This window comes from Austrofundulus limnaeus, unplaced genomic scaffold (assembly GCF_001266775.1).
Source record: "Austrofundulus limnaeus strain Quisiro unplaced genomic scaffold, Austrofundulus_limnaeus-1.0 Scaffold188, whole genome shotgun sequence".
Lineage (NCBI taxonomy): Eukaryota > Metazoa > Chordata > Actinopteri > Cyprinodontiformes > Rivulidae > Austrofundulus > Austrofundulus limnaeus.
The window spans coordinates 946239-958396 of record NW_013952590.1 but is presented as its reverse complement, the minus strand read 5'-3'; the positions used below and the strand labels follow the sequence as shown (position 1 = coordinate 958396).

At 39.9% G+C, this 12158-nt stretch overlaps 1 protein-coding gene across 1 annotated transcript in view; it reads right to left on the bottom strand.

Annotated features, from left to right (window-relative positions):
- The window catches only part of col4a6 (collagen, type IV, alpha 6), a gene marked incomplete at its 5' end in the record, with an annotated part of 30297 nt that overhangs the window by 14579 nt on the left and 3560 nt on the right, over positions 1–12158 (bottom strand). Inside the window, 10 exon segments of the mRNA XM_014018270.1 lie at positions 504–567; positions 649–830; positions 967–1080; positions 1194–1337; positions 2841–3011; positions 6930–6938; positions 7331–7489; positions 8685–8903; positions 9119–9226; positions 10659–10730. Coding sequence (XP_013873724.1) covers positions 504–567; positions 649–830; positions 967–1080; positions 1194–1337; positions 2841–3011; positions 6930–6938; positions 7331–7489; positions 8685–8903; positions 9119–9226; positions 10659–10730 — 1242 coding nt within the window.

Genomic DNA, 12158 nt, shown 5'->3' with positions numbered 1-12158 from the left:
GGGTTGTAGGAAGGGTAATTATGTATTTTCCAGGCACATGTCCAAATCCTTTCAAAGAGCCATTTGTCCCATGTCTAATGCATAAATACAGCAAAACTTAGTCAATTTTCATATATTGAGCTGACATTTGTCTCACATACGTACGTATCCAATCACTAAAACAGCTATGTTTAAAATTTTGCCCTGAAAGGCAGTAAGTGATATTTACTCTGTTCAAGAAATAGTTCCATTATTCTTTTGGTCAGGCTTGTTTTAATTCAAAAGTTTTTAATAAGAGCAAATGTTTTATATTCTGAAAGAAAGGCAGCTTCATCAATGGTTTTAAACAAAACTTGTGAAGGCCTACCTGGAAAACCTGAATCTCCAGGCTGGCCTTTAGGTCCTTGTGGTCCAGGAAAACCAAAAGCTTCTCCAGGTAGACCTAAGCAACAAAACCTAAGTCCTTAGTTAAATCTGTAGAACTGATGGAGAACACATGCACAGATTCTGTCTTTCTTGCTCACCTTTGGGACCAGGTCGCCCCGGTTCTCCAGGGTTGCCGGGGAACCCAGGTGCACCTCCATCACCCTGAAAAACCCATCAGAACTTCAATCCCACCATTTTAACGTGTTGCCTGTTTGTGTGTATATTGTGTGTTTTTTTTCTCACAGTTCGTCCTGGCATGCCAGGAAATCCCATGATTCCAAAGTCCCCCTTCGGTCCAGGGAAGCCTGGGAGTCCAGGCTGCCCAGGGAACCCTGGCTGTCCAGGTTGCCCTTTACTTTGATCAGGGAAACCAGAAGATCCAGGCAGACCAGGTCGGCCAGGACGACCTGGCAGACCCTTGTCACCTGTGAACCAGATGAAAAAAGTTTGCATAAACCAAACATATTCATTTATACATTGTTAAAGTGTGGCAGGATTACTGATCAGTTTTTATTTCAGCTTATATGAAATCCTTAGAATATACAGACTTATTCTTGCTACCTCTGGGTCCAGTGAAGCCCTGAAGGCCTACAGATCCAGGTTCTCCTGGGACACCTTTCACCATAATCCCTGGTGGAGAAGGTCGGCCTGGAGGACCTGGAAATCCTTTGTCCCCTATAAAAGTAAAAACATGGACATGTTTGCGTTACTCTTCTTCAGTGCATGCCCTCTGCAGCTCTGATCCTGAACTGAGAGGCTCACAACTTCCATCACGTTCGGAATTTTACCTTTCTGTCCAGAAGGTGCAGGTGTCCCAGGAAATCCATCTCGACCAGGCACACCAGGCTGTCCTTTCACTCCAGTAAATCCTGGCAATCCTGGGCGACCTGGTAGACCAGGGAACCCCATCAGTCCTGGCAAGCCACGTATACCTGTGGAGATCAAAACAGWCAGCCGAAAGAGATGACACAACATCCTATTTTCCTCAGAAACCCCTTCACACTGGAAGAAAAACCACTTTGATATAATTAATGAGAGAATTTGAATTTCCTGCAAAAACGTTGTGTGAATGCTTTTTGCTGAAATTTGGTGAAGTCAAGTAAAAGTAGCTTTAATTAGCAAAAGAGGCTGAAAGTAGCAGAAACAAGTTGAAATTAGCAGATAGTCAGTGAAAATAAAGAAAAATTAATTAGCATTAAAACAAGAAAAGAAATACAAAACAGTTGCACTTTATTTTAAAATTGCTATAACAGCTGAAATAAACATAATAAAGTTAAAAAGTGTCTGAAAAAGAAAAAAATAGCACAAAAAGGCAGAGGAAGTGCATATATTTGCTAAATTGGGCAGTAAGACGCTGAAAATATCACCAAAAGGTCAGTTTAGCTTAAATAAAGCTAAAACTAGCTGAAAATAGCTAAAATTTTTGCTAAAACAGCAAAAGCCAACTTTAATTACCAGAAAACAGCTGAAGGAAGCAAATTAAAGAATAACTAGCTGAAAGAAGCAAAAAAAAAGCATATAACATTTAAATTTAGCTGAAGAAGAGCTGAAATGAGCAGAATGGGAGCTGAAAACCAGAAAAAGCTAAAATTAGCAAAACAAAAAAAGAAGATAAAGGAAGCTGAAATCAGCACAAAAAAGTAAATAAAAGCAGAAGCAGAACAAAAGGTGAAAAGTACAATTAAGATTTAGAGTTTTAAGGATGTTGAGGAAAGCTCCATTCATTTTTAATGAGAAAAAGAATTGACAGAAAAAGCTAAATATATCAAAAAAATATAAATCACTGAAATACCACAAGTCATAGCCAGAATGTCATGAATGAACTGAATGTTTTGATATATAACTTGTTGAAAAAGCACAAAAATTGTGAAATGAGTAACGTGCCGTAAAAACTTATGGAAGAAAAATGGATCATCTCAATAACGTGAATGCTTGATAAGTATTCCCATTAATAGCCAGAATGTGGATGGTCTTCACTCTGCATGCTTGAATATTTTTACACATGTTCAAATAGTGTTGCATGCACTAAAGTCTTGTTGTACATCTTCAAATCTGGTTGCATGCCTATGAATATTGTTATGTGTGCTCAAATGTGCATTTTGAATATTTTTGAGACTAATTTATCTCCATAGTTCTGTGTGGAACCTAGAAGCAGTGAATCCATTTCATGAAGACTGTACACACCAGCTGGGCTTAGTCATTGAGAATRTATGCTGGACTTATGCCTTAGTGTAACACTATGCATTGTATTTGTCCAGCTGCAACCTGATGCAATCCAAGAGAAATGTACCTGGGCAGGCACACAGAACTTGTAGGAGAAAATTTCGAGAATGATGGAATGATTGTTTTCACACAGAAGGAAGACATCCAAATTTGTCGTGATCCAGCCACGTTCTCATAGGTTAGGTCACATTTCTGAGTGAAGAGGATCTTACCCTTTGCTCCTGGAAATCCTGGGTTGCCCTCTCTAGTTCCTGGCCCTGGAAGTCCAGGGGGTCCCACTGGTCCTGGTATTCCATTAATGCCAGGAAGTCCTGGGGTTCCTTTCATTCCAGCGGGTCCGGGGAAACCTGGGTCCCCTCTTTCTCCTTTCACACCAGGGTATCCTGTCAGGGATGGGAGTTCAAATGAGGAATGATTAAGTCAGGAAAAAAATGTTTCAAGTAAAAATTATGACAGAGTTACTGTGTGTATATATAAGGAAAATAATGATATAATAATAAAATGTCCTATAAATTTAATTAGTTTTGCTACAAATAGTTAAAACAATGACTGATGGGAAACTACTTAAACTTACCTTTAACATAAATAAGCTACTTACCTCCAGGAAAATATTTATTGTATGTTTACAAAAATGACACAAGATTAACTTGTGTATCCTTAATAAACACACTCTTATGCAATGTGAGAAACTGAAGCCAACAATGTAATCGCTGATGTTCACTTACATTGTTTTAGTGTCTCGATTATGCTGCAATTGCACTTATCGATAAGACACAAGCCACTTGTGCTTCATTTAAATACAAACAGTATAGAGGTTTAAGCTGTTGAAGCATTTACTGGAACCAATCCATAAATGTCCAAATGAACTGAGTTTGAGTGCAATTCCAGTTTGATTTAGTGAGGCTCCGCCACCTGAGGGATGTCCTACAGAACAGCACGCTAACAGCTACGGATTACATTCTTAAAAACAGAACCCATTTCCAAACACATCTGTGCTGCGATGTTAATGAAAGTCAGATTTACTGTACAGAATCTGCCCCCAAAGTCGGCACAACAATGTGATGGAAATGAAAAAGTTCTTTTAAGAGTGTAGAAAAAGCCTTCGCGCTCAGCGCAGCAGTCGCAGAGTTAAATAGCATTTTGTTTAGGTTAACGAACCTAATGCTGTTAATTCAATAATCTGTTATTGATTAGATGTAAAATTGAAACATGAGGGTTAGATATTGCTGCAAAAGAACAAAAAAGCAGGCTGTTTGTTTCATAGAGTTTATTTGTGAAGATCTTATGAATGAAACATCCATCTTAAGTCAACAAATGATGCTCTTATTTTCTTCTGGAACCAGAGTTTCACATGTTACTGGCCAAAAAACAGTTAAGCACGCAGGTGGAAAGGTCTTACTTTAAGAACAGTGATGGATATATAAAGGATTTGATTTTCAGAGAACTGAGGCACCACATGGTTGAGTGGCATACTATAGTTATACACTCACCGGCCACTTTATTAGGTACACCTGTCCAACTGCTCGTTAACACTTAATTTCTAATCACTAATCACATGGCGGCAACTCAGTGCATTTAGGCATGTTGACATGGTCAAGACAATCTCCTGCAGTTCAAACCGGCATCAGTATGGGGAAGAAAGGTGATTTGAGTGCCTTTGAACGTGGCATGGTTGTTGGTGCCAGAAGGGCTGGTCTGAGTATTTCAGAAACTGCTGATCTACTGGGATTTTCACGCACAACCATCTCTAGGGTTTACAGAGAATGGTCCGAAAAAGAAAAAACATCCAGTGAGCGGCAGTCCTGTGGGCGGAAATGCCTTGTTGATGCCAGAGGTCAGAGGAGAATGGGCAGACTGGTTCGAGCTGATAGAAAGGCAACAGTGACTCAAATAACCACCCGTTACAACCAAGGTAGGCAGAAGAGCATCTCTGAACGCACAGTACGTCGAACTTTGAGGCAGATGGGCTTCAGCAGCAGAAGACCACACCGGGTGCCACTCCTTTCAGCTAAGAACAGAAAACTGAGGCTACAATTTGCACAAGCTCATCGAAATTGGACAAGAGAAGATTGGAAAAACGTTGCCTGDTCTGATGAGTCTCGATTTCTGCTGCGACATTCGGATGGTAGGGTCAGAATTTGGCGTCAACAACATGAAAGCATGGATCCATCCTGCCTTGTATCAACGGTTCAGGCTGGTGGTGGTGGTGTCATGGTGTGGGGAATCTTTTCTTGGCACTCTTTGGGCCCCTTGGTACCAATTGAGCATCGTTGCAACGCCACAGCCTACCTGAGTATTGTTGCTGACCATGTCCATCCCTTTATGACCACAAAACCGTTACTAGCGTGGTGTACCTAATAAAGTGGCCGGTGAGTGTAGTTATCAGTATAATGAGTCACCGGACATAAAAAAAAAATGCCTTAAAGACAAATTAGGCAGCTTTACTAATCAGGGCGGAGCCAGGGGGTGGCCAGAGATGGCCATGGCCACCATGGAAATAATTTTCAGCCATCGCAGTGGCCTCCCCACCCTGCTTTACCAGCAATATTTTGGCGAAGCCATTTCCATACGTATAATGTTAATTTCAACTGCACTACTCAAATAGGTAATTCTACATGGTGGTTACTGTCTGTGTAAGTAAATGACAGACTGACCAAGAAACATGATTAGATCCTCAGCAAATTGCCATGTAGGAAAAAAGTAATAATTTTCTGGACCACCCCAATTTAAACAGTGGTCTCAGTTTAGCCACTCCTAAAAAATTATCTGACTCCACCGTTGTTACTAACACTTACCAAAGTGGGGTTGTGAGAGGTCCAGTGGTCACATTAATGGTCACGCGTTACCCAAGTTGTGAGATGTACTAAAAAGCCAATAAAGTTTATTTGTTTGAACATTAAATATCCTGTCTTTATAGTGTATCTAATTGAATATAGGTTGAAAAGGATTCACAAATCAATGTATTTTGTTTTTATCTATGTTATACACACCGTCCCAACTTCAATGGAACTGGGTTTGCTTCCCAGTGGTGGGCACAGCTAACCACATTATTGGCTTCACTAACAACTAAACCACTACACAAATACCTTAGTTCCGCTAACACAAAGATAACTAAAAACACATTTAGGGGAAGCTAAACTTAAATGTATTTATTTGTTATTTACCATTATTTAATCAGGCATGTCCCATTGAGATCTCAGATCACTTTTACAAGGGAGGCCTGGGCCTGAAGGCAACCTATTGTACATGTTTTTGGGGGTGGGGGAAACCAGAGTACCTGGATAAAACCCACACAAGCACAAGGAGAACATGCAAACTCCACACAGAAAGACCCCAGGTCTGAACCGGGGGATCAAACCCTGGACCTTCTTGCTGTGGGGCGTCGGTACTAACCAATGAGCCGCCGTGCTGCCAAATCATCATTTAATTAAATTTGATTCAATTAAATCAAACCCAGTTTACCATGTGACATCATACCACAGCACTTGGGATTTCTCCTTTGAAAGTAAAGTCTGTTAACACGTCTTACCCCTTCAGAGATAGCACCCTAGTACAGTCTTTGAACAAATCAATGTCCATCCAGACAACACGTGTGCCTATGAACTGCCATCATATTAAGGACATTTTATAGCAATTGGTTGACATAATACTTTCGATTGCGATCTTTGCAGCTATTGGACAACTTGCCAAAGAAGACCTGACTTTGCTCTCCATCAAATCACTGCTTGCGTCCTGGCTCGAGGGCATGCCACACCCAACTGAGTGTACCTCCAACTCTGTTATCAATTTGACCTCATGTTGTAGTCATCGCAATGCACAGACATGACTTTCAACACATTTCATTTACTTTCCACCATTCTGCCTAGATGCTTAACTTTTGTATTATCTTAGCCTTGTTTATATTTGTAACTGTTTATTTAAGCATTGCTATTTTAAATGTTAATTCAGTAGCTAAAACCTTGACGATGGGCCATCATGTTAGCCTTCTCTGTCTGGTTTATTCAAGAGAGTTGAAACACCATCTACATCAAAAAGTTTGGCTCTAAATGTCAGCATTTTGAAAACTCAACCCCAAAGAAACACAAATGAGCAAACATTGAACTAAAAAGTCATAATCCTCTTCACTTCTATAGATGGACCTTTGTTTGCAGTACAGTGATAAAGCATACTCTGAAACTTTTAAGGTGGTATAGCCATTAAAGGTTAAAAGCATGAGTGGCAGAAGCATGCTGGGATTGAAGCAAAGGTTAGAGCGGACAGAAAAGAACGCGGACAATGGATGGAGGTAGAAAGTGTCTCACCTGGGCAGCCTATATCGAATCACCATAAACCAAGAATGAAAAGGATGGAGGGATGAGAGGATGCATGGAGGTGATGGTGGTGATGCATGGAGGATAGAAGGAGGAATTTAAGGAGGAAACAAAAAGTGGGACAAGGAGAAAACACAAAACAAAAGGAGACATTTTTGGGTGATGAAGAACTTCATTACACAGGAACATAACATGCCATTTGATGGAGGGTGTGAAAGGATAATGACGAGGGAACGAGAAGAACAAACGAACACTGGAAAACTGGAGGGACGAGAGGTGAAAAATATTAACCAAAATCAAGTCAAAATGATATTGTCTCGATCCAAAACCCGAACTAAAATGAAAAAACAAGACATAATTCATCATGTAGGTAGCAGAATATTTTCTCTCACCTGGTGATCCAATTTGTCCTTTGCTGCCAGGAGGTCCAGGCGGACCGGGGGTGGCCCCGATCGGCTCACCTGGAAATCCAGGAAGACCAGTAATACCAGGCAAACCGTCAATTCCACGCTCTCCCTTCAGACCAGGAGAACCTGAGAGTCCATCAAAACCTAATACAGGAATATATATATATATATATATTTAGTTTCCAACTGCTGTTTTTCACAGTATAATATTACTACAGCTGACTAATTAGCAACAGTTTGGCTTTATTTTATTACTATTCATTTATTCTTCTGTCTTTGTTCATTATACTACAGTTTTCACCATCCTCTGCAGTGACTTCCTGCCAGCAGTAAAACAGTTTCCATACCAGGTGGCATTTGGAAAGGTTAAGGTGTTCCCCACCACATGTCTGCAAAAACCTGCCAGCTGTGTTGAGGTCTGCCACAGACTCAGCATTGATGGGCCTTTTTTGGTGATACTATGTGGTCTCACTCCCAATGATCATTGTCCACTCTACCCCATTCGGCTATTTTTGTAGTTTGGTAGCAGAGATGTGATTATCTAGCTGCACAATCATTATTTTTTTTTTACAAATTTATTCAGAGATGTCAACAATGGAAGACGTGTTTGTTTATCCATCCTTACATGTTGGAGCCAGAGTCTGACCAAGAGCCAGAGGAGAGTGAAGATGGATGGATAACAAGCAAGTAGATTCCTAATCATTTGGTGTCTAATGTAGAGCAGTTCCTCGTACTAGTGTAGGTCCGCACAAATGTCTAGTTAGTTTTTAATGTGGGTCATGACCAGCCACTCAAAGCATTTTATGACAATTGGTCTAGGATGTCCCAAAAGATATTTCACATTAGGGCAACTTCTTTGAAAATGCTAGCATTGCTACGCCTAGAATGACTAAAAACCTTTTACGACAGTGCAAAAGCAAGTGGGAGCCTGAAAAAGAGAAGGAAGCTAAACCAGCTAATCCAACCCTTGCTACGCTGTTTTGTACAATTAAAAAAACTTCTGCAACAAGCCAAACAGATGACACTAAGAAAGATAAAGAAGAAGCAAAGCTGACTGGTCATTACAGAGATGATACCAATCTACCAATCTTTAAAAAACAAAGAAAGAAAATAAAGGCCCAGCGTGTTTTGTCTGTGTGCTATAAGAACTTTAAATGTGTTGGTGTATTAATTTAACGTGTTCCACTGTAAATCATTGCATCGTTGATACTACTGCTACTACTGCTGGAATGACAAAAGCACTTTTAGTTGTACTGTCTCCAGTATCATTGCTACCATAACTACAACACTATAAAGACCATATCAAGACCACATGCTAGTTTCTATGTCCTAGACCCACCAGGAGCTCCAGGTGATCCTGGTGTCCCTGGCTGACCCTTGTTTCCCTCCATTCCAGGTCGGCCATCCACCCCAGGAATTCCTGCAGTGGCTCCAAGAACCTCTCCAGGCTGGCCCTTGGGTCCTGGAAGTCCTGGAAAACCATCCTTCCCCCTGGGTCCATCTATACTCTGTCCTGGTACACCTGGAATCCCAGGGTCCCCTCTTGGGCCAGGAAAGCCTGCAGGAAAAATCAGAGATAAAAACTGAAGTATGGTCCAAGTAATGGACAGTGATTTTTTGAAAACGAGTCAATATTACATGTCCCTGTGAACTGCCAAAAAAGTAATAACTGTCATGAAAGGAAAGAACGTTTCTGTACAATGCAGACAGGTCAGACAGTTAGCAAAATATTCTGTCTCAACCATGCTGGTCTGCCCACAGCACAAAGGTTACCCTGTGGTCCAGGCTGGCCTCCAAAGCCGGGCTCTCCCTTCTCTCCTTTGCTACCATCAAACCCTGGACGTCCAGGACTTCCTGGGAAACCTGGAGTACCTTTAGGGCCTGAAAGAAAAAAGGTTGAGCACTTTGTTTGAGCATTATTCATTTGTAAAAATCTACATTTATTACACTTCTAACACTTTAAATCAGTAGTTAAAATTTATTAGGATATAATTATTTTAGGTAATATGATCTGAGAATTCCCTACTAGTGTCTTGGTTCAGGCTTTATTTTTGGTTTTATTTAACCTCTTTAGAAATTATCGTTTTGTGCTCAGTGTGTTCAGTGCCTGTCTTCTGTGTTTATTTTGGAACATTTGTTTCCTCAGAAGTGCTTATTCAGTTATCAAACCACTAAACAGTTTCTTGTCTTCACTCAGCTTCTGTCARGTCTTTAAATATAAGTCTCCTGTTGAGTCTGTGCCGTTGTCATCACCAGTGCTTTTGAATTTTGTTTTGCTCTTTATTAAATAATTTGGGATTATACAGTACTTACCTGCATTCTTCGGTCCTTACTAACAACAATTTACATCATTAAAATGTATCTAATTAAAACATTCTCTGCAAAAACAATGCAAAACACAAAATTGTGTGTCTATATTTATAGAAGGAATGTCTTATAGCAGGTCAAACTTAGTTACACAAGAGGGTCAAAATCCAAAACTTGGTCTAAGCTGAGGGCCAACATATGTAAATATTGATTAAAAAATGTTTTAGATATTAAATTACATGTTATTTTTCTAGAAACACAAATGATCTTTTCTAAATTATACCCACATGGCAGACATGCATGGGCCAGATCTGGTACCAAGCTGGCAATGCTGGCTGACTGGACATGGCAAGTGGTTTGTCAACCAGATGTGGGCCAGTTCTGGCAATGATAACACTGTTTTTAAGATTGTATGCTACAGTTGTCCCAGTTGTGATTTGGGTTATATGGTGCTGTTCCATCCATAGACCACCTCTGGCAAACCACATCTGGGCCACCAAAGGGCCGTCATTCTTCGCAATATCTGGACTGAGCATCAGAGTGTTCATTGTATTGCGTGGGCCAGAACTTGGTCAGAAATCTTTGCTTTTTGGGTATTTTATGTAGCATTTAAAACATAAATAACTGATAATGGATAAAAAGAATAAATATATAAATTTAGAAACGCACAYGATTAGCATTAATTTTATTGCCTTACACTCTATTGATAATTTATACATTTATTATTTATTAAAGATACATTTTATCACAATCCAGAAAATTAGAAAAAAAGAAAGAGGCTTTAAAATAAGATGAGAATCCAAAAAACATAGTTAAAATCAACTATTGTCATAAAAAGCACTAAATAGTGACAAAAAGAGAATTGATAAAATCTTTTACATTTAAAATATTACCTATGGGTCCAGATTTAATCTTGAACCCTAATCCAGGCAAACCAACGTGTCTTAAAAGCCCAGTAATAATTAGATAAATAGTAATAAATAATAAATCATTGCAAATCAGTTACCTGGTTGTCCAGGTAAACCTCGAGGTCCAGGCTCTCCAATTTCACCAGGTATGGTACATGGTAGCCTATCACCTAGTAGTGGTCAGATACAGKTTAGTACTCATTCTTTGTACATTTTCACCTTCACATTGAGCAAACACTTAGAAACAAATCAGTAGAAATTGACTTCAGTTTGTGTGTAATGTGGAAATAATTTTAAACTCATATATTTTCCTAATGTTTTTCAAAGGAAGCATGAAGAATGGAGTGATCACAAAAACGTGATGCAAACTGATGAAATTTGCTTTGAGTTTCGAAATGCTAATGGAGTTTTGATTGTCATTCGCTTCCACTTCACAGACTTTTAACTGGTTAATCTGAGTTTCACAGTGAGAACTTGTGCTAGAGGTTAAATGTTAACAGCAAGCTGATAAGTCCATATTGCACCCCAACTATCACTGGTTAAAAGCACTTACAGTAGCAGAGGCAGGGCGTTCACACATGCACCACATTTAAGCAGCTTCTATTGCAGAAAGGAGAGAAATATGCAACTGTCCAGTGACTGGATCACCAATTTCATCAGCTGAACTCGCCTGCCAATCATGAACTGACTCAAATTCTAGGCTGACAGAACAGAAATGTTTATTTTTTTATCTACCTTAAAGAATGCTTAAAGATTAACAGATCAGTGTTTTAAAGTAGTGTAAGTAAAGCTATTTTAAGTCTTATCTTTCCTGCAGTAGCAATTATCAGCACATTATCACTTTGAAATTTCTCTTCAAGAAGACGGGCTATTGGCTAGTCCAAAGGAACAACTTCCAAAGCAGAATCCTGCCATTTTAAAAACATCACTAAACTCTACAATTTCACAGTGGTTCAAGCAAGAACTAAGCTTTACCCTGTTGTCAGTTTTCAGTTTGATGACAGTCTTTAGCATAAAATATTAAAATAAACCCAACTCTTTCCACTTTGTACCCATCCCAGCCCAATTTGTGCCCATCTAAGCCCACTTTGTACCCACTTTTCATGTTTTGTACCCACTTTTTTATGTTTTGTACCAACCTATTCATGTTTTGTACCCACCTTTTCCCAGTTTGTACCCACCTCAGTCAGCTTTGTACCATCTAAGCCCACTTTGCACCCACTTCTTCATGTTTTGTACCCACCTCAGTCAGCTTTGTACCATCTAAGCCCACTTTGCACCCACTTCTTCATGTTTTGTACCCACCTCAGCCAGGTTTGTACCCATCTAAGCCCACTTTGTACCCACTTTTCATGTTTTGTACCCACCTTTTCATGTTTTGTACCCACTTTTCATGTTTTGTACCCACCTTTCCCCAGTTTGTACTCACCTCGGCCTGCTTTGTACCAACATCAGCTCACTTTGTACCCACCTTGGCAGCTACCCCACATTTTTTATTTAACCTACTGGATAACACTATTGGCGGCACGGTGGCTCAGTTGGTAGAGCTGATGCCTCTCAGCAAGAAGGTCATCGGTTCAAATCCCGGTCCGGGGACC